The 23003-nt window shown below is 41.1% G+C and overlaps 2 protein-coding genes across 2 annotated transcripts in view; one reads left to right on the top strand and one right to left on the bottom strand.

The window, feature by feature from the left end:
• Positions 1-23003, top strand: part of RASA3 (RAS p21 protein activator 3) — a 175118-nt gene that overhangs the window by 11205 nt on the left and 140910 nt on the right. The gene's annotated exons all lie outside the window — the stretch shown is intronic.
• Positions 12524-21744, bottom strand: CFAP97D2 (CFAP97 domain containing 2). Its single transcript, XM_019623458.2, has 4 exons — positions 19913-21744; positions 17181-17261; positions 15109-15224; positions 12524-13299 (listed from the first exon to the last, which is right to left on the bottom strand). The coding sequence occupies exons 1-4, from the start codon at positions 20216-20218 to the stop codon at positions 12984-12986; spliced, it is 819 nt and encodes a 272-aa protein (XP_019479003.1). The 5' UTR covers positions 20219-21744; the 3' UTR covers positions 12524-12983.

Genomic DNA, 23003 nt, shown 5'->3' on the forward strand with positions numbered 1-23003 from the left:
TAGCAGATGCAGGGATTGTTTTGTGCTTGCAAATAGCCAGAAGGGAATTCCTCTGGAGGAGGAAAACTTCTGTTGCCATAGAGCCAGATTCTGCATGATGCTCTGTCATTTTCACTCCTCTGGCATGGAAGCAGATGATAGGAAGGGACTGAGGCTTGAGGTATCTCAAGGTCACTGCATGTGTGTGGCTGTGCTAGATTAACCACAACAGCAGTGGGGCGGGAGGTGAAGGAACAGATGTGGCAGGCCTTTCTGAACACAGAACCGTGCACAAGGGGCAGCTTTCTCCAACTTTTTGTCCCAGTCTCTACAACCTAAGCAGCCCTGTGCAGTCTTCTGAATGAGCTCATTCTGATATTCAGGCTTTTTGTTCTCGTGAACTCGGCTAAGTTGAATTGTTTAGTCTTGCAGAAACTGTGGATTTGAAAACCACTTCCTAGAGCTTCACACGTTGGCCACAATCAGATTAACAGGGTCATCCTGTACAAGTGAGTCATAAGTAGCAAGGCTTTAAATGAAGCAGGCATTTCACCTCCCTGAGACACAAGTTCCTCATTTGGTATCTAGAAGGAATGTATTGCTGTTGTGTAAAGAGAAAACTGTCATTTCCTTTTCTATTTGAGACTTGCACAGTATGTATTACAGGAGACACATGGCATTCAGCAGCGATCTCAGTCACCTCTGTAGACAATATGGCTATACTTAGTAACTTCCCAGTCCCTCTAAGGACATTCAAATGTGTTTCCAGAATTGTAAGCTGTTTATTGCACTATTTGCAAATAAATTTATTTCTCCATTTGCGTAAATGAGCCAAGTTGTATTTCAAGTTAAACAGAATGCTTCTTTGAGAGGACAGGGAGCTGATGGAGTTTAGTGAATTGAAGTAATGGAGAAAAATCCAAAGCTTTTTACTACTTATCATATTTATGTTGACCAGTCAGTGCATGGTTTAAAGGAAAAAGTTAAAGGTGTAATGCAAAATGTGCCTGGAGCAGTGAAGTGGCTGAAGCCTCCTCCTCATTCTTCACAAAGGTCGAAGAATAAAGCTGAAAGGTGGGACATGACATGCTCAGAGGCGCAGACTCCCCATGAGCTTTTGTTAGGTCAATTGAAATGCAGTACTTCTCCCTCTTAATTGTTAGTCACACCTGTCCCCGTATGTTTGCTCAAGTTTATTTTGTGCAGTTGCTGCAAGCCCATGCCAGATGGTAACCTAGCTCCTGGAGTGTGCAGAAAAGAAGGAATGTGAAGGTCCCAGGTCCCCTGCAACTGCCTCTTCCCTTCCAAGACCCCGATCCTTGAACTCAAGGGGAGTTCTCTACTGGAAGAGAGATAGTAAAGTCAACTTTGCCTGCTTTAACCTAATGTGATTCCCTGCCCTTCAATTTTCGTAGCTTCAGCTTCTTGTGGTTGAGAGCGTGGTCAGATAAGCGATGTTTTGAAAATAGAAACAAACATTTTGATTTGAATTTGATTATCTAATTAAGATGCAGAACCATATTTAGCCAGCTGACAAAAGCTAGTTTGATGTTTCGCTTTCAGTCTGGCAGCACAGGGTGCTTTGAAACAGTGTATTTTATTTGAGCACCTGATTTTAAACTTCCAGATTGCTTTTTCCTTTAACTTCCATATGGTTTGTCATGTAAGCCAAGTAGAACATTTGTTGCACAGGATATGCAGACCAAATGCATCTAATTCTAATATCAGAGGTAACAGCATGCGAAGTAAAACTTCTAAGAAGACCTAATTACAAGCAGGATTTTTACAAAGGGTATATATTTACAAACTCAGTTGGAGAAGATATTTATCATTCTGAGAAATGATGAATGTAAAGTCGTGTTTACAATGTAATAATTAGTTGCATCAGGATAATATGTTATACAATGGAAAAAAAAAATGTGCAAGTGTGCACCTATACCAGCCTTGGTCCTTCTCTCAGAAAGGTCAGAGGATGAAAGTGTTGTGCCCTGTCAGGCAGCCAGCACCATTTTACAACTGTTACTAGCTGCACTCAGCACAGAGGAAATAGGCTCTTGCCTACAGCTCACAAAATCAAAGTCTGAAATGAGTTGCAGAAAGCATTCAGCTCAGATCCCAAACATACTTACATCAGTCTAGGTTTGAGTCTAGACCAGCTTTATTTGCCAGCACCCATTTTCTGGAATTTTGCTTGATGTTCAACAAAGTTTTTTTTATGAATCTTTTTTTTTTAACCCGTATCTGAAGATTTACAAACTCTTGCAGGTTTTCATTACTGGCATTATAATATGATGTGTTTTATACTTTTTTTTTTGGCTGATGTCTTTAAGGGTCTACAAATACTAGTTTTTATTTCTCACAGTTGAGGTGAGGCTTGCTCTGGCTGATATTCCAACATAATCTGAGGGACAGGGAGCTGACTTCAGATATATCTGCACTAACAATGAATGTTATCAGTTACATGGTCTGGTCTGCTTCCATCTGCCAGCTTGTGCATCTTCTCATGCTGTTACATTAATCTATTGATCATGCTTTGTCTAGCCTAGGATGTAGCTGTGGAAATAAAATACTTTAACTATTGGCTATTAATATCTTCCAGCAGTGCAATATAGTTTGTAAGAGTACTGCAAAAAACCATTAGAAGTCTGAGCTTTATTTTAAATCAGTTATCCAAAGTTCACTAACTGAGGTTAAAACAGCAGCAAAGATGAACTAATATGAACTTTAATTTCACATAAGATTGCTTTCAAGATTATATGAACATGCTTAGCAACATGGAGATCAAACTGTTGCAAAAAGACATAAGCTAGCAAAGCTGCAGAGACTCTGTCTAGTGGGTAACCAGTATTTCCTGAGGGTTATACCCTCTTTGCTTGCCTTTCACAGTGGGTTTTCACAGGTGTGTCCCAGCTACAGCTGCATGCAGTTTGCTATGTATGTGTCCCCAGCAGCTGGCCCCAAATTCAGTTCCCCTTGTCCTTGGGAATGGAGCTATGTGTGGTGAAGACCCAGTTTTTTGCACTGTTAGCTGCTTGTATGTGTTCTGGTTTGTGCTAAGACTCATGGTAAGGAGTCTAGAAGCGAAATGGAGCTTGTGCTGTACAGCCAGCCAGCATTGCTGTGCATGAGAATCCTGGCAGAAATGGAGATGCGAAATTAAAGTAATTATCGGTAACATGCTGTTCAGCAAATCCCACTTTCTGTTTCTGACACAGCAGCGGGATCAAATCAAAGGCCACAGCCCCCACAACAAAGAGCTGGCAGCACACAAAGGATGCAGCAAGCAGAGCCACGAAGGACAGCTCCAGGGAGGGGGAGGTGGGGGCCAGGAGCAATCATCTGTCTCCTCGTAATGACACTGATTTTCAGTGCAGCTATGCCAGCTGAGCTCCAGAAAGGCACCGGGGAATCCAGCTCAATGGCCTTTAATTTGTGCATATGTGTATAGATTGTATACGACAGGCACAATTCCAAATGCTTTCCAAATCATGCCTCTGTGCTTAAACCCTAATATGTAGATAATGCAGTTATGTGATAATCAAAGCAGTCTTTCTCACATGGAAAACTGAAACTCTTGGGGGCAGATTTTAATCAATGTATTATTGAAATGAAAATTCCAGCCTTGCTGCAGTGATTATATTACTAGGTGCCATATTTAATTCATGAAGAAAACTGAGTTGAAAATTGAAATGCAACTCAAAACTTGCTGGTTGATGCAGAATGAAAGATTAATTTGATGCAGGTTATGGGCATCGCTGGAATAGATAAGAAAGAACAAAAATCCTTGTCATCTTTCTTGTCTATTTTGTGATTCTTTTTAATCAGATTTTCGAAGGGCTCAAAAGTTACAAGAAAACACTACAAAAAAGTAGCTGTGATTTACTGCATGGGCTCCATGTCTATTTTTACTGAAGCAGGTGAAGAAGGTTTTCTTTCCTTTACCAACACGTGTAATCTCAAACTTCTGTACATTGAAGAAAAATGTCAACATTATTTATACATAGATATATTTATTAAAAATGATTACTAGTCTGAAAAAGGCAGAATATTACAAATAGGTGAATTGCCAGGAGATGGTACTGTAACTCATTGCTTCTACATACATGTCTAGTATGGCAATAAAGGCAGTAACTCTGCCTCTTGAGCTTCTGTGTTTTCTTACTGATTCGACACAATTTGTTTTAATTGAACACCAAAGAATCTGCTGATTCAAAAGAAAATACCACAGTGAAACAAATCTGAGTTATATTTGGCTAGTAAGGAAACGGAGGATGATGCCGGATGTGGAGGTGACCAGGATGTTCCATCCCAGCTTTCCTTCCTCATTTAACTTTTCTTTGGCTGCTGTGGGTAGAATGATGCATGAGGGCTGAAACAACAGTAGGCATAGAGGTTTTGTCATTGCCTGTGCCTCTGACACAGTAGCAGAGTAGTTACAGCACCTCCATCTTCCTTCCTGTAGGCTTCTTCCTTCCCAGCCTGGCAATGTTCTTTTTCCCCCATGCCTGTTCTTTGCCCAGATTTCTGCTTCTGCCCTGCGCTATGGGGCTGAGGCTGAAATCTGCTGTCACCACGTGCTGCATCACCTGCTCCTAGCATTGCTCTGCTCCTGCCTGTTGCACTGTGCACACAACAGTGAATGTGACTGTGTGCTGCCCCATTAACATTTTTCAGCCTTGCTCTGCATGAGCTGCCTCCTCTGCTTGTGGGAAGGAAAATGCTGCAGTGGGAATAAAAGCAGTATGGTTTTATAGATACCGCGTGCAAAATCCCAGTAGAAGTTGGCTTGTAATTTGGAGAGCTGTAACAATGCGCCAGGATGACAAATTACGTAGTGTCTTCCTGTAGCCCAGCGAGCTCTAGTGCTTCCCTACATTGTGGTTCAGATGTTTGCTCAGACTCTAGATTTTCATCTGCAGAAAAGAATAGTTGGACCTCTTGTTGGCAAGGAAGTGGCGTCTCCACAGATGGTATTCTGAGCACCAAACTCTCACTGACTTGTGAATGTGGGCCTTGAACTCTGTGGATGTTTGCCTGCAGATTTAAGTAAACGTGCCTGAATTTGCAGAATAAAGTGTCTGGGGACAGCTGAATTGCTTTCATAGTTAGGAGTAGAGTTTGAATTCTTATAGCAGAGTTCCTTGCTTGGAGCTGGCTTGTTCTGAAATGCAAACTGGCCTTCAGGAAGCAGATGTGAATGGGGAGTTAGGAGTCAGGTGCATGTGTGACCCTCAGATTAATATGACAGCCCTTATGCTGGAGTTCCTCTTATCAGTGATAGAGATAAAGTTTCCATCCTTTGTGGTAGGCTTCATGAAGTGATAAGCATGTTTTAATGCTGAAGGGCTAAATCAACAGCATAAACTGTTGCGTCTTAACAAATTGCCATGCTGTTCTCTGTCCTAGAAAGCTCTGGATGACTGCTGCTTTCTTTACATTACCTTTTTGCAGCTGAAGTTTTTAAATACATCCAAGTTAAACTGTGTTAGTGCAGGTACATGCACATGTACTGTGTCCTACTAAATGAACTGCCACATTTAAGACATAGGGTAATTAAGCTGACTTCAGAAAGGTTGGCTATGAGAGTCGAACATCTGTGTTGGGGAGGAGCAAAGATCCTTATCGTTACAGCTTTATTACTTTTATTACTACAGTGGTGATGTTTCCTTCATTCTGTCTTTCTAATTCTGGGGCATCAAGTGAAAAGCCTTCCAAAGAAGATTCCTTAGCTTCATAAGAGCAAACTGGAAAATATGAACACTATACTACCTATTCTATACCTAGGGAGTCATTGAACAGATTAACAACTTGGTTTTCAGTGTCGCAATACTGTATTTTAATACAATAGTACAATCACAACAGTTTTTGAAAGCTTGATTAATTTTTTGAAACCACAAGCAATATGGTTACAGTTCATTATTTTCCCTTAAATCCAAAGCATGGAAATCCAGGTGAATGGTTTTCTCCAGGAATCATGAAAACTATGTTTAAAACACAAGCAAATGTACAGGAACTAATAGTTCAGGAATGCTTAAGTAATATCCTCTTTTGTACTGTGATAAATTTAAAGAAATAATAATGAATATACTTGTATTTGGTGTTTGCCCAGAAAAAAAGAGGGGAGGTGGCGGTGAATACGAGATTACTCATTCTTAACTTGGACAAGCTCTGATTGTGTCCATAGTCATAGTTTTCCATGGTAACTGGTAGGGATTATTGAGTGGTGACAGTTTTTGCTGTGCTCCATGTGTTTCTATTGACGCTTAGAAGAGCTATTTTGGTGTTAAATACTGCCAGGCAGTGAGTAACCGTTTTCCACTTTACTGAAGGAGTATGTGGCTTTACTCCTTCCTTGCATCAGCTGTGGCCTTTATCTTAAATTCATCTTCAATGAACTGGTTCAGCTCACTAACACGGGGGAAACTATTTTCCTCTCCTATTTTATTTAAATTTCTGTTCTGATTTCTTAATGTAGGGTTTCTATATCGACAGTAATCGCAATAGTGGCTGTTAGCCTGGATTTACAGTAGTGAAAACAGATGCAGAGTTCGACACCCAGCTTAATGTTTCTGGTAACTCAACGCCTTTATTATTATTTTTTTTAATAGTGGAACTTTAGTTCTAAGTATTTGGCTTATAATCACGTCAGTGTTTCAGCAGTAAAGTGTTTCAACTTAGAAGCCAGGGATTTGAAGAGAGTAACATACCTGCTTAATTATAATGCAGTTGCATGCAGACAAACTTATCTTCTAGTTTAAAGCTTTTAAAGAATTTAGCTTGCTTCAATCCATATAACTTGCTAAGGAGAGCCAGCCCCTCACAGAGTGCCCTGATGGTTCAACCTGGAACCACTTAGGCATGGGACTTTGTGACTGTTTGACTATAACCATAAAGGCATAGGACATAAGAAGGAAAAAAAGTATTTTCTGTTGAAGCCAAGCCAGCCTCTTCCTCCTGCTAATGAAACTTTGATTCATTAAATTACTGTCTTGTGGGCTCTTGCTTAAAGGATGCATGACCCTTCTCATAGAAACAAACTCCAGTTTGGATGGATCAGCCGGCTTGTGCTTGCCTGATGTGACTGCTGGAACAGGCAAGCACCACAACAGATGAGCCTGCCTGCCCTGCCACTCTCCCATCACGGCTGGTGGCTTGAGATGAGCCCTAACCAGCTGGACGTGGGATCACCCCACCTGCACTGAGTCTGGGCATACTCGCTATGTTGCCACAGTGTGATCTACTATTGCTTTGGGCAAACAGGGATCCTCTCTCCCTCTTGGCCCAGGCACTAAGGTGAGATGAAGTTTTTCTATCAAAGTGTGATCCTGCCATAGGAAGCTGCAAATTTTCTGAAGTCTGGAGTTCCTGTTATGTGGCAGATTCACTGGCTGTGATAGCTGTTATTCCTGTCATAGGTTCAGTGCAACGGTCTTGTATTTCAGAGGTTCTGTGCTTCAGGAAATGGGTGGTCATCATTAGTGCTTTGGACACTGTTAATTGAATTGGAGTTAAAAAGAGAGGAGAAAATGTCTTAGAAAGCATTCTCAAGTTCCAGAAGGCAAACAGTTACTGCAGGGATGTCTGTTTCAAAAGTTGGCAGCCTCCAAAATGATTAGAGATGAAATTCTACTTAAAGCATGCATTTATTCCTTCCTGCTTCGTTCCATTTGGTACTTCATCTGAAAGAACTGATGTTTCCTTGCTTTGCTATGCTGAGATCGTTTTGTGATATTTAATACACGTTTTCTTTTGAAGAATTAAAAAAAAGTGAGTAATATGCATTTAAGAACATGAGTTTCTGTGCCCTGAGCACTGAATCAGTGATGGTCTAAAAGTGGTAGACTGTAACATGCAGAGAGCTTATGGATCACGTGGTTCTGTTTCTCTTTCTTTCAAGCTGCTAAATCCCATTAAAAGGGAAGCTAGAAACAAATCTTCTGTATTTTTAGTATTTTCTCTTAGGGAATGCAATCACCGTGACTGACACAAAAATTGCATAAAATCATGAGTAAAGAAGGAAGTGGTCTCTGTAGCTGTGCTGGGAGGATGTTGGTCCACTGAGCACTGTTCCTTGTAGGAAAAGGCTCATTGAGCCTCTGAAGACATTTCAAAGCCCTCACTCTAAAGTATTTATCATCTTTCAGCTGAGTTTTCACTGGGGACTTTTTCATACTGAGATGAAAACCATCACAAGGAGGGAAAAAAAAGCCCTAATCTTACTTTATTAGTAATGCTACAGTTCTTCAGTGATGGTCCTTTTCCCAGTAAGGCTCCTTCGTTATCATCTTTTGTAAATGCAGAGTAGTTTTGTTAGTAATTATAAAAGGAAATGGCTTTTATACCATCTTGCTTTATGCTTTTTTCACTGTAATGGAAACATGGTGCATTTAATATCTACACTCCTACAGGATATTTAAAACCACAGTATTCTAAACCATATGGCCCCTTCTACCTGCTTCCCCCAGGCAGCCCAGCTCATGCTGGAATTCCTCTCTCAATTTTTGCTGCAAGTAGCAGTGTAGAGGAAAGGTTACCACTTTCACAAGACCAAGGAATCAAATAATGCTAATGCAATGTATGTTGATTTGCAATCCCAAAAGCAACTCGCGAACCCCTGTTCTACTGGACAACTGCGCCGGAAAAGGAGAGACTTCCAGAATAAGGTCAAAGCAGAAGGCTGAGGACAGCAACGTTTCCAAATGCCATAGTTACCCAAGAGGGACTTTGGGTAAGAGCCCTTTGCTACTTCCTAAATTTTCACAGGAGACAACTGGAATAATACTATTTCTGGAACTCTCTTATTCTAGTTGGTCTTTTCCATTTCAGTGGTGGACACAGAATCATAGAATGATTTGGGTTGGAAGGGACCTTTAAGATCATTTAGTTGCAACCCCCTGCTACAGGCAGGGACACCTCCCTCTAGACCAGGTTGCTCAAAGCCCCATCCAGCCTGGCCTTGAATGCTTCCATTGAAGGGGCATCCACAGCCTCGCTGGACAAGCTGTTCCAGTGTCTCATCACCCTCACTGTAAAGAGCTCCTTCCTAATACCTGGTCTAAATCTATCCTCTTGTCCTGTTGCTACATGCCCTTATAAATCATCCCTCCCCAACTTTCCTATAGGTCCCCTCCAGGTACCGGAAGGCTGCTTTGGGGTCATCTGCAAACTTGCTGAGGGTGCACTTAATCTCTCTGTCCATGTCATCTACAAAGATGTAAAATAACACCAGTCCCAGCACTAATCCCTGAGGAAAGTCACTCATCACCTGTCTCCACTTGGCCGTTTTGCTGCTGACCGTTACTCTCTGTGTACAACCATCCAGCCAATTCTTTATTCTCTTTCCTTATCCAGCTGGTTGTCCATCCATCAAATCCATTTTTCTCCAGGATGATCCTATTCTTTTTCTCTCATTTTACTTCTCACACCTCATTCTTCCAGATGATTTTCTCTTTTTCTGTCTTGTTTCTTTTTAAATTGTTCCTTCTGCCAGAAAAGAAAGAAATCAGTATAAATATAGGTAAAATAAAGAACATGACAATACCTTGATTTCATAAGACTCTATGATTTACTTTAAATTTATATATTTAAGATTTATTTATTACATTTATGTATTTAAATTGTAACAGAGAGAAGAATGGTTGATGAGGAGAAGCATAACTTGTCACTTATTAATGATTGACCCTGGACTTGTGAGCTATAAAAAGCAAAAAGAAATCACCCATTAGCATCATTGTAGATCTTTCCAAATACTTCCAGTGATCCTATGCTCAGCTCTAACTTTTACCATGTTTTTTCTGTTTAGCTGAAGAAATCTGTGGTATATATTTCCATCAGCCTTCAAATGTTCCTACTGGCTGGAGGGCTGGGCACAGAGGGTGGTGGTGAATGGATTTAAATCCAGCTGGCAACAGGTTGTGAGAGGTGTCTCCTGGAGGTTGGTATTGGGGCCTATCCTGTTTAATATTTTTATTGATGACTGCGACAAGCGGACTGAGTGCACCCTTAGTAAGTTTGCAGATTATACCAAGTTGGAGGGAAGTGTTGATCTGCCTGAGGGTAGGAAGGCTCTACAGAGGAACCTGTTCAGGTTGGATTGCTGGGTTGAGGCCAATGGGATGAAGTTCAACAAGACAAAGTGCTGGGTCCTGCGTTTTCTTCACGAGAATTTCATGTATCACTACTGGCTTGGGACAGAGTGGCTGGAAGGCTGCGTAGAGGAAAGAGATCTAAAGATGTTAGTAAACATTCAGCTAAACGTGAGCCAGCAGTGTGCCCAAGTGAGCAAGAAAGCCAATGGCATCTGGGCTTTCATCAAAAATAGTGTTGCCAGCAGGAGCAAGGAGGTGATTGTTATCCCAGACCTCAAGTACTGTGTTCAGTTCTGGCCTTCTGACTACAAGAAAGACACTGAGGCCCTGGAGCATATGAAGAGAAGAGCAACGAAGCTGTGAGGGGTCTAGGGCACAAGTCTTGTGGGGAGTGGCTGAGGGAACATTCAATCTGGAGAAGAGGAGGGTCAGTGGACATCCTCCTCTCTACAATGACCTGAAAGGAGGGGGTCGGCCTCTTCTCCCAGGTAACAGTGACAGGACAAGAGGTTGTGCCAGGGGAGATTCACGTTTGGATATTAGGAAGAATTTCTTGTTAGAAGGAGTGGTGATGCACTAGCACGGGCTGTTCATGGAGCTGGTGGAGTTACCATCCCTAGAGATGTTCAAGAACCATGTGGATGTGGCACTGAGGGACATGATTTAGTGAGCAATATTGATGGTAGGTGGACAGTTGCACTAGATATTCTTTGTTGTCTTTTCCAAAGTTAATTATTCTGTGATTCTTCACAATGGCTCAGCCATTTCTGAAGTGGAGTTTAATAAAAGGATTTACTAGTGATAACTTCTTACAGATGTTCTAGTACCTACTATTTATGGAGCACAGTCAATGTGGGAAAGTTTGCAGGTTATGTTTACTTCTCTATAAGAATTTTTTTATGCATTTATTAAAATGAAAATATGGTCAAAATGTAAATCCCGGGGGAAAAAACGTACTACCATAATTTTAGTACTTTCTCACTATGGAGCACCTGGCTTTACGACATAACTATTTCTAGTATCATTCTTCGGTTTGTAATGATACCTCCACAGTAATCAAAGCTGCTTAATATTTTCTATAATAGAAGTCTCTATTAATAGTTTCTTATTTCTTTGTCAAGTCTTACCTGTTTGGGTTGAAGCCTCCTATACTTGCTTTTTGCCTCATACTGAATAATTTTGGGAAGTGTTAGTAAAAGAGATATAGCTGCATTCAAGAATGGTCTCAGAATAAAGTTGGTGAGAAGTTCTGTGTCTTGTTTGCAATGCTAAACATTTTTTATTGCTTCAAGTGCCTTACCTCTCCTGAGAAAATCATTAGGAACTCAAATTGGGACCAAATCCTATGGCAGAAGGATAGTCCTGGGATAAAAGAAATACCATTTACTGTCCTCAGGAAGCCTCAGGGAGATTTGGATGAGCTGCATCTTTGAAAATCCATTTACATATGTTTCGAAGAAACAGGCTTCAGGAAGATTTAATTCAGTGTCCTCAGGCTAGTGGTAAAGGGTAATATAGGGTGTAAAGGGTCTGAACCACACCCGTGTAGACTGAGTCATACTTTCATGACAGAGAATGTATCTCACAAATCAGCACATACCACTCGGAGGCCCAGCAGCACTAGGTGATGCAGAGGGTGAGTAAAGGCAGAGATGATTTCAGCTCCCTGCCTGGTGGGCAGTGCTGCCCACCTCTGCTTCCCTCTGGTTTTCAAGGAAATCTGGGAGTCTGTGAATTGGCAGGCTCAAAGCCAGAAGGTTTGGTCATGGGAAGTTAAAACTGTCAATTTTCTATTTCTGGGAAAGCCTGCTAATACGATGTGTAGCGGTTTTGTGTTGGTTTTTGTTGTTGTTAAACTTATTTCTATTAGTAACGAAAGTAAGAAGTGGATTACTTTGCGCAGAGTGATCAATGAAGGTTTTGGAACCCTTAATGATGGCCAAATTCCATTTGGTCACCACAGACATTGCTGCAGTGTTTGGCTGTTTCTCTCAGGGAATTGTTAAGCCACTGCCTTAATGAATTAAATATTTTCTATTTAATCCATTTAACAAATGAGTTAAATATTTTCTAAGAGCTGTCTTTCCGTGGAAGATAGTGTGACTGTAGAAAGCACAGCACTTAAAATCTAAAACTAAATGAAGTCTGAGAAGCACTCATGGATTCATGGTATCATAAAATCACTTGAGTTGGAAGAGGCCTCTCAGGATTATTCAGTCCAACTTTCAGCTCTACACCATACCACCTAAAATTCAAACTCTGTGTCTGAGAGCAGCGTCAACTCCGGCACTGGGGACCATGCCTACAGCCCCGGGCAGCCTGTTTCATGCCCACTGCCCTCTGGTGCAGCCCCTTTCCCTAACCCCCAGCTGCCCCTCCCCTGACAGCTCCATGCCGTTCCCTCGGGCCCTGTCGCTGTCACAGAGAGCAGAGCTCAGCGCTGCCCCTCCGCTCCCTGTGAGGAGCTGTAGCACACTGCTGGCTCACATTCAACTTGCTGTCTTCCAGAACCTCCAGCTTCCTTTCCTTGAAGCTGGTCTCCAGCCTCTCATCCCCCAGTCTGTACATAGATCCAGGGTTGCCCCATCCCAGGTATGGAAGGTCACACTTGCTCTTGTTAAATTTCATATGGTTGGTGATTTTCAAGCCTTCTAATTTGTCAAGCTCTTTCTGCAAGGCCTCTCTACCCTCAAGGGAGTCTAGGGCTCCTCCCATCTTAATGTCATCTACAGAATCAGTACACCTGTCCCCAAGTCATAGATGAGACCATTAAAGAGAACTGGCCCTAAAATAGAGCCCTGCGAAATCCCATTAGTGAGTGGCCACTAACCTAATGTGACCCCATTTTCTGCAATAAGTTGGCCAGCGGTGAGGCCCTCTGAGCCCAACCTTTCAGCCAGCTGTGAACCCATTCCATTATATTTTCATCTGCTGGACATTTTGAAAGAGACTATATAAAGCCAAAAGCACAGCAAAATGCTCTGTGTGCACTTCCCATCCAGAAATAAACGGGAAGGAAAAACAGAAGCTCAGGATTACCTTTTGGCTCTGTGATTTACACCGCCCACAAAGATATCTTACAACGTTGGCCATGTAATTTTCAGCCCGTTGCCAATCCTCATGCCATCTCTGAACTCGATACTGCGGCTTAGAGTTTGTAACTCTATCCAGTATGGCACAGTTCTCTAGGTTCACTCTTTGCAGCTCCTGCTTTGATTTGTCTCTGTTTAAACTAGAGGGGAAAAACATAGAATCAAACTTCTCAACAGTTACTCATGTTCCCATGCCTAGGAAGCCAGAATATGAAACATCTGTCAATCCTCAGTCATAGTAACATTTGCCTAAGCTTTTATACTTCTACGGGGACTTTCTCCTCTGTGATCTGCACTAACCAACCTTTACAACCCAATCCTTTTGTCCTCCTTAAAAGGACAGGTTTTGTTCATTGTCTTCCAAACAAAGAAGAGGTTTGGCACATTTTACAAGAGGAAAAACTGTGGGCTTAATCTTTTGTCTTGAATTAGCACCTGCCCTCCAGCCTGGAAATTGCTTTATTGCTGTAATATAGGTGAGGACATGACTGGTGTCTCAGTTAGTCAATAATCTGTTTCAGTTGCTTTGGTTTATGCCTTTATTTTGTTTACAAACCTGATGAACTGAGACGGGAAATACAAAGATAATTGAGATAAGCATATTACAGCAAACTCTTCGGAGTCCTCGTCTTTCTGTGATTTCTTACACTGAAATTTCCCAGGCAGCTAAGCTGATGTCATAGCAGTTTCCTGCCACTAGAAAAGGAAGGACTTGCTGTTTCCCTTTCTCTCCCTGCTCCTTTCCCCATTGCTGCCAGCTTTGTGGTCTTCTCTATCCCTGGAATTCATCAGAACCTTTATGGAAAGTGGCAGTAGACTAACCAGGGTTGTTTGTTTTTGTCTGGTAGTTTTGTGCTGCTTTCTCAAGTTTTGTTAGGTTGTGGAGAGATTTGATATAAACCAGAATTGATCCAGTGTGAGTTTGCCACTTGAATTAGGAAAGGAGAGAGGGACTGGAAAGAAGGAGGATGCTCTTCTTCCATAACCTATGGAATCACACCTTCAGCAGCATGTTTTACTGATGCTTGTTGATACCTATGCTGATCTGGGTATTTGTCACTAGTGACAAGCGTGTAATGTCCAAGACATGATGTGGATTTACGTGATATGGATATGACAAACTCTATCTCAGATCATTCCTGTCTTTCCAAGGAGCTGTTGAAGTGTCAGGATATTCTTGAGCATGTGAGCTGTACCTGAGTCAGCCGCACCTGAGCTGCATTTTGCCAGCTGGAAACACTTTAGGGCCTGATGAGCAGTCAGTCAGTGATGAAGTAGTCTGTAAACGAATCACCAGAGATAACAACTATAACCTAAGCTATATAAACTATACTCTGTTGTACAACCTTGGTTTTACCTTCATTTCAGAAGCCTGTCCCCTTACTACACTTCTAGTGATGTGAATTTCCTCATGAATCAAAAGTCTGTGAGGTGGTTCTCTCTAGTAATAAATCTTCAAGGGATACTTTGCTTAGACTTCTTTGAGGAGTAAATTATACCCTGAGTTCTGCAAGCTTCCTGCTCCTATTTTTTAAATTATTTTTAATTTCATTTCATCTGCAAGCTTTGGACCTCCCTCTTTCCAGTCGTGTCTGTAGGAACAACTGGCAAAGTCAGCAGCAATGACTCACTTAGCAGTAACAACAGCTTTGCTGATACGTAATAGGTTTGCTTCATTTATTTCTCTGAAAGTAGGGCAATGTTCTCTTTCTTTTCTTTCTTTCTTTTTTTTTTTTTCATTCCCTTACTTGTTAAATTGAGAAACTAATTTAAAGGCATTGAATTTTGTGTGACAGGGCAAGCAAATGGCTTGCTGAATTGCTGATTATACCTAAGGCTGCCTTTTAAAATATGTGTCTATGTGTCCTCACAAGGCAGGTTGTCTTATCTACACTTGTCACTGAAAACGTACATTGATCATTAGATAGAAATAGTGCTGCTGATGTTACCGTTTTGCCTCATAGTCATTTTTGTTGTCCATTTGTCCTTTTGTCCTCGTGATGCAGGGCACCTCCAGCAGTGAGCGGTTGTCTCTTCTGATGACTGACAGTTGATCTTTCTTCAACTGTGTGTACAGAAGGAATACAGAAATACTTCTGTTTTTACAAGACCACAATAAAGAGCAGTGATGTATTGTGTGTACCTAATGGTGTTCACCCCATCACCTTTACACAGAGTGTGGCAGACAGTGGCTAGATCAAACTCTGTGCTAGTGTTAAGAAAACCTTTCTTTCAGCACTGCACTGGTGACCCACTGAGAGCAAACACTTTGCAGTGCAGTGAATTTGACCCTAAACCACCTCCCTATAGTCACAGAAAATGCATCTCATGAATATAAGCAGAATTTCTGTAAATATTTCTCAATATATATAAATCATCATTATTCCTTGTGCCTATAGCAACGTTCATAGACTCTCATCAAAACGTGGGATTGTGATGAAGACCGAACAGACAAGTGATGGGACTTTTCCAGGCTCCTCTGAAGTCAATGAGAGTCCTTCTGTTTGCTTAGGTGAGCTTAGGATCAAACTGTAATTTTTCCATTGACTTAAGTGAGTTTTGCATTCGGCCCAGTTGTAGCCCATTTTTGTCCTGGAGGAGCTGCAAGCTCATGTAGGAGGAGAAGCAACCACTGGGTGTTAGGAACAAGTGGAAAGAGATGTACGAGGCAGTACAAGCTAGTTCTGTTCATCATTAGAAGGATTTCCTTGATTAGCCTTTTTCACTTTAGTTTTAAAATGGACACTGTTAATAATCTCAATTATTCCTGTAATTAACTATAATGGGTAAAATTGTGTCAAAAGTGGGAGTTGGAAGTTACTGAAGGGCATCTTCTGCATCTGCCTTGTTTGCTAGGGTTTGTAACCAAAGCAGGTCAGATCCTGGCCACACTGTAGTACAAGTATACTTAAATATTGGTGCATTAAGTAATCCCTTCAGACTCTGAATTAACCTGGGGAGAATGACTGTAAAGAAGAGCCTTTGGAGGTGATTTCTTTCTTTCTGGAGCACACTGGTAAGAAGTAGGATGAGAAAGAGATTAGGAGCGTAGTCTTACTTTCAGGTAATGGGACCTGTACTTCAAAGGAGCTAGTTAAAGAGTAGCAAGTTCCTCTTTTGTTTGGTTTAGTTTTGTTAACATGTAGGGGTTTGCCATTTCTATGTTAACATGTAGCAGTTTTCCATTTTCAGAGGAATTTTATAGGTGCTATTTTTACAGTAACAGAAAAACGTAACAACAGCAATTGAATCCACATCCTAATATAGCGTATGATTTTATGCATGGGGAAGAAATGAATTGTTTTGATAGTGAAATGATTTTAGAGTGCCTGGGGATTATTATGTCACATGGTTTGATGATACACACTTTTAAGGAAATTAATTCTCAAGTCCTTATATGGGCAATGCTCCCAGTGCCTGAGGGGCACCGGGTTATAAATTAAGTCTTTAAAAGGGTTTAGCTGCTCATATTTTTTACTGTACTTTTTTTTTTTTTAACTATTTTTTTTTAATTGTTGTTTCCTTTTTGCAAACACTTAATTAGGTAACAACTGATTTTCCACTCTCATCTTTTAATAAAAATTTACCTCTTGGGAGCAGTAAGACTTTGAAGGATAACTGCCAGTCAAGGCTACCCATTGTTATTTCTTGTGCATTGAATCTGTTAACATCCTATTATTTAGCTCACTGCTCCATGTGCATCTTGATGATAGTGTTATTCCTGATACATGAAAAAAATGTGTCATTTTTTTCCACGATTGTGCAGAAGTACCTTTTAAAAGGATACTTGAATGCTTTATTGCTTGTCAGTCTGAAGCAGTTTGATTAAATCAGTAATCAAAAAAGTAAATAATGTATAGCTGGGAGTGTGCTACCCATGGCTCCTGATAGTCCTGTCGCAGCAGTCCCTGGCAGGGGGAAAATAATGAAATTTTTGGCCATCTGGTAGTCTCTTTGTTTTCCTTGGGAGGAGATAATGAAGGTAAGCCTGATAGTGCTAAATGAAACACCCGATAAACACTTTCAGCTTCCCCAGCTTCAGATGAAGGTGGCTGTATGCTGCACGGGCGCTTGTGTCCACTAAGGGTTTTACTGCCTGGATCTGCAACAGAGAAGGAATGTTTATCCATTTTTGTTGGAAATACCCTTGCATATCATTACAGGAAATCTTTTAATTGTCATGTTCTGTTTTGCTAGCCAGCAGTAACCCTACTAAACATATGATTCATTGTATCAGCAAAGCCAGACTTGCTCGGAAAAAGAGCAGTGGGAAATTAAAATGTTAAAGGCAGTTGTTCCAAGTCTGCTGGTGCAGTCAGGTTACTGTGGTGGTGATAATGGAGACTCTAAGAGAAGGCAGGCAGTTTTCATTATAGAATCACAAAGTTGTAGGAGTTGGAAGGGACCTCTGGAGATCAGCCAGTCCAACCCACTGCTAAAGCAGGATCCCTACAGTAGGTTACACAGAAAAGAGTCCAGGTGGGTCTTGAGTATCTTCAGAGAAGGCAGCCTGTTCTGGTGCTCTCTCATCCTCAAAGGAAAGGTTCTTTTCCATGTGTTTGTATGGAACTTCCTGTGTTCCAGTTTGTGCCTGTTGCCCCTTGTCCTGTTGCTGGGAACTGTCGAAAAGAGCCTGGCCCCATCCGCTTGGCATCTGCCCTTTAGATATTTATATGCATTGATAAGATGCCCTTTAGATATTTATATGCATTGATAAGATGCCCTTTAGATATTTATATGCATTGATAAGATCCCCTCTTAGCTTTCTCTTCCCCAGGCTGAACAGCCCCAGGTCTCTCAGCCTTTTAACTAGTGTGAGAAAGCCCCAGGTTTCCTGAGCTGTGCCAGGTTTTCCAGAGGGATACAAATTCAGGATGCTGCCAGAAAGAAGCAAGCAACACTAGAAGCAACTTGTGTTGAAATTATTCCCAGGCCTCTTCTTATTAGCATTTTAAAAAGATCGTTAAAAACAAATTCTGGATCTAATTATTTTAATGAAGTTAAAACAATAGCAGTACCTGGGGAGGAGGAATAAATTTTGAGTTGTCTTGAGCTGAAGAAGCCACACTGAATAAATGGTGGCAATGGGGAATAGAGTGGGAGAATTTAGAGAGATCTCTCTCTGGCTGGGCTTCTGCAGGGACTGCAACAATGCCGTGTTTTTTTGTCACGACACGCATGTGATAAACAAGGTGGGTAATTTACAGAATTGATTGTGACTGTCTGCTGCAGTTTTCATCTTTGTCCAAAAACTTCTCAACTTCTTGCGAAAGCATTCAGCTGCTTGCTTGTGGCAGTTGTCTGCAAGAAAGTGAATCTGCAGAGGACCAAGTAACTCATTTCTGCTGGATGGCGTAACTGAATTTGGCAAGTCTCTGAGGGTTACAGTGGTTCTGGTTTCTGCCCCTGCTATCTCCTCTGCTTCTTCAGGCAGTATTTACTCCACTGAAATATTTTTTTTAAGAAGAAGTAATTTTAATGAGACATGGAGTTTGTAAAAGAAGGTTGTTATTGTAACAATCAGTGGAAATCAGCAGAGCGAAGAGGAAAATGTGGTAATTATGCAAGACGTGATTTTAATGTACAGATATGCATTTTGTTACAACCTTGGAAAGTAAAAAGTGGCTTTAGAAACAAGACTTCTTTGGAGTTCATATCAATATAATTTTACTTTCTGTGAAAGTGATATGATTAATTTCTCTTCTGTCCATTGGTGCTGTGGGACTTCAGGGCAGCCAAATGGAACCTGAGGTGTCCCCAGTGTGGCAGGGGGTACCTGGAGAGCCTACTCCTTGGCCAATCCCATTGGGCACTTCTTGATCCAGGTGAGAACCCCACAATAAAGAGCACAACTCTACACTTGGTAGGCCACCCTGTGCCTGACGTTACAGTCACTTGCTTTTTTTGAAGAAAAAAAATCAGAAATGATCACTTGTGTTTACTCCAAGAGCAGTTGAGCTGTGGGAAATGTTTTGTTCCCTTTTAATACATTTCTTTGCTATATAGCATTGCGCTATCTAACCTCTATTCTTGGCCTCTGAATGCCCTTGTGTGCGCACTCAGTGCTCTGTATGCCAAACAAAGGAGAGTTCTGTAAGCATGATGGCTGCAGGGAGCATTTCTGCTGCACTCCAACCAGTGCCCTGGTTTAAAAGAGCCGCTGTTCAGGCGGCCATACCGGTGTCGTAGCAAGCCCTCTCAAGGTTAATCCATGCAGAAGGAAATGTAATTATTTATTTCAATATTGTCCATTTGATTAGGAAAATATCTCAAATTCAGTTCTCTACCTCATCTTTTACTTTTTCCCACCTGCAAGTCAAATTATGGGAACAATGCAAGGAAGGAAGGAAGGAAGATATTTTTATACAGTTAATGAAACAGACCCGGTTTGGAAATAATGAAGAACTACTTCTTCATATTAAAGCTAATTATATTGTGATACAATCTTCCTAAGGTAGCAATACAGTTGAATCATCACTGATTGTATTCTCTGCTTATGTATTTTCAAAAGGAAGCAGTAATGTGTTATGGAGCAGATGACTGACAATCTTTTTCACTTCTGGTGAACATCATTGTGATAATTTTAGATGGACACAAAAGGCATACCTCTATTTGTAGGATGTTCCCTAAACATGTCTGTTGTAACTTAGCACTGATTGTTAGCTTCCATAACAGTACTAAGAATGAGCAGAGATGAGTTGGAGCTTTTAGGTAAGCTTATTATTTCATGAAGGCTTTTGTTCTTTATCAGACAATTGTACCTCCCCTTTTCCTGCGCTCTTTGTACTTTGCTTTGTCCCATTTTAGCTGAAGATATTTACTGCCACGAGGTAAAACTGGCTGGTAGGCTCGATGCGTCTTGCACAAAGTAAAGCATCTCTGAGTCTGGGCTTTGGGGAAGAAAAAAAAAAAAAAAAGCATGAGTAATATCAGCCTAAGCCTTCCTAAAGCAAAGCCCTGGAGACTTGTGGTATGTTTGTAGCCAGTCACGTGATGGTTGTCATGGTATTCTGCTAAGAAAAAGAATGAATAGCTGTGGTAGCATTTCAAACAATACATTTAGCGACTAGCAAACAAGAACTGAACCTTGCAGCAAAGCATTCCAATGAGTATTTTATTTGTATATGAAATAGATCACCAATTATACTTCACTAGCCAGACCTGCCTCCTGCCGGTTAAGGAAAAACAAGGTGTAAACTATTAATAATGCTTCATACGTCTTTGTAAATAAGCAGAGTGCTGTATAGGAGGCTATCTTTCCTGAGCTATTAATTGGAAGGTATGCCTCAGTTAATGCAGAGAACAAACCTACAGTGTGAGGTGTCATTTTTTGCACTGCAATAACTTGTCTAAAACATCCTTTTTTTCATCTGTAAGTATGCACATTGCAAAAGCCACAGCAAAAAAAGCCACAGTGTTTATAGCAAAACATTTCTGTTTTTTAATAGCCTCTTCAGCTTTCTTTGTCCATGTCCACGTGCTATCTGATGACTGTTGAGTTACCGAAAGCTCAAACAGGCCTGCAAAAGTCAGTTATTTACAAAAGTGACCACCGGCTCTCATGCAAGGCTGTCTTGAATTTCAGGCTTCACTGGTGATGCTTGTCAGAGAGCCAAGAGGGCAAAGATGTTTCCTCGGACCCATACAAGCTAATTCTACTCCTTCAGCTCAGCTTGGTCTCCCCAGAGCTGGGCCTCAGCAGACAGTTTGCTAGAGGTTTGGTTGAGAGCTCCAAACTTCCCTTGCCAGGGCTGCTCTGTGCCAGGAAGGAGAAGGAACAGCCCACTTGAGCCCAGGGCTCTTTGTATTGGTCATCTTACACAAAGTGTTTTGTGTGGGTGCAGGGGAATGGCAACACCTCCATCATCTTGCTATCCAAGGCAGCTGTCACTGTGGAATTGGGCTTAGCGCTCTCTTGAACCTGCGTCTTATCATAGAATTGTAGAATCATAGAATCACAGAATGGCTTGGGGTAGAAGGGACCTAAAAATCATCTACTTGCCATAAGCAGGGCTGCCACCCGCCAGCTCAGGCTGCCCAATCTGGCCTTTGAATGCCTTCAGGGATGGGGGACCACAGCTTCTCTGGGCAACTTCTGTGTTTATTTCTTAAACCTATTGTGAAATGGTGCTTAAACAACAGGAGCAGACATAAAATTGAAACTTTGATGCATGCTAATTTTGATTTGTAAAACAATTATTTTCAGACCAATGATGAGAGAATTTAAAAGAGTGTTTTCTTCCAGCTGCTGGGGCTTTTATTATTTTCTTGTTAATGTAACAGAAAGATATGGAGACTATCGATACAAATACCAAGGTATAGAAAGCTGAAATGCATCTATTTAAATGTATATGAAATCTAATGCACAATAATACAATGCTATATTTTGTTCTTGGATGAGTAGGAGTGCTTAGACCCTCATCTCAGAGGGTCTCAGACTCTGCCTTTTAAATGCTGCATGTGTTATTGAGAGATGCAAAGGACACTAAATCCAAATGAATTCAAAGGATTATCTTAACTGATTGTGATGAATCCCTTAAAAAATTAAGGAAACATCCCTAATGTTGATGGCAACGTGGCCTGCCAAGAACTCCCTACTGCTTCAGTATGGTTTGTGACAGAGGGTATCATGAACAAACCAAAGGACTGGAGCTGCTATCTCTACAAGATGAAGTAGATATTCATGAAACATTTGTTCTGCAGATTATACAATTGTACTAAGTAATATTCATGGTAATTTCTGTGTTATGTGCAGACAGACTTGCATATGATTTCTCTGAAGAACAGTCAAAGAATAAGTAAGTATTGAATGTAAGATTTTTGGAAAAAAAATAAAATGTTTTCCAATATATAACAAGATGTGTATATGTGCAGCTTTCACACAAAGCAGAAATAATTGTGTATCCTGTAGCATAAAAGAAGTGTGTCAATAGCACTGCTTCTTTAATACAGTAAGCTCAGAATGTGCTGAGCTCCATTCCTGATACATCAGCACCTAAGGCTCTCATAGGTTTCTCTTTTGATTTCTTTTTTAAATTTTTTTCTGATTTTTGTTCATACAAAACATAGGGCTGTAAGCTCTGCGGGATGCTGCTGTTACTAGGAACTGGAAGCCTGAGGTTTCCTCCCTCTTGGATTCTGCTGCAAGGTTAATGAGTTGCTGGCCCTTCCTCTTCCACCTTTGCTGAAGAAATGATCTGGCTCTGGTGCTGCCAGTTGCAGCAGCTGCTTATGTTTATGGCCAGGTACTGAAAAGGTCTTTGGAGATAATGTTGTTCACTATGAACAAAATCCCATTTCATCCTATTTGCTTTTGCTTTTAACTTTGTATATATAGTAGGAAAATATAAGAAGCTGAATATACATTTTCTAAAGTTTAAATGTTTTCTATATGTTTGAAGAGGACAGTAAGATTTTTTGTTAGTAGCTTTCCTGGTTGTTTTACAGTCATGACAATTCCTTGCTTTACTTTATGAAGCATCTTAATGTGACCAATTCTGAGCACTTGAACAGATTGAGCTGCATGACTGAAGCCACTTGTGGGTGTGCTTGAGGATCATGCCCAGTCTCCTTTCATTCACTGCCTTTCCCTGGATGAGCATTTGGAGATGATGAGAGAAGCCAAAATGTTCTTCTGCCAGTTCAGTATGTTACATGATAGGATCCAAAGCTGTGACTTTGACCCTGCAAAGGCACATACTTATCACATAACTCAAAAGCAAACCACCCGGCCGAGGGGTTGAGGAGTCCGTCTATAGTCAGGGGGATAAAAAAAGCAACTGGAAAAAGCTGCTGGGGTGAGAGGGCACGCTCTGTCCCTGTGTGCAGTGTACCTGGACACTTC

This window comes from Meleagris gallopavo, chromosome 1 (genome assembly GCF_000146605.3).
Source record: "Meleagris gallopavo isolate NT-WF06-2002-E0010 breed Aviagen turkey brand Nicholas breeding stock chromosome 1, Turkey_5.1, whole genome shotgun sequence".
Classification (NCBI taxonomy): Eukaryota; Metazoa; Chordata; class Aves; order Galliformes; family Phasianidae; genus Meleagris; species Meleagris gallopavo.

Excerpts from the sequence above, each read along its gene's own strand:
- CFAP97D2 (XM_019623458.2), bottom strand. The coding sequence starts at position 20,218 with ATGTATTGTTTGAAATGCTACCACAGCTATTCATTCTTTTTCTTAGCA. Across the intron at positions 17,262-19,912 it reads GGAAAAGGGGAGGTACAATT|ATCCAGGCAGTAAAACCCTT; the intron begins GTCTGATAAAGA and ends TCTCTGTTGCAG. Across the intron at positions 13,300-15,108 it reads AATGACTATGAGGCAAAACG|TTTAAACAGAGACAAATCAA; the intron begins GTAACATCAGCA and ends TTTCCCCTCTAG.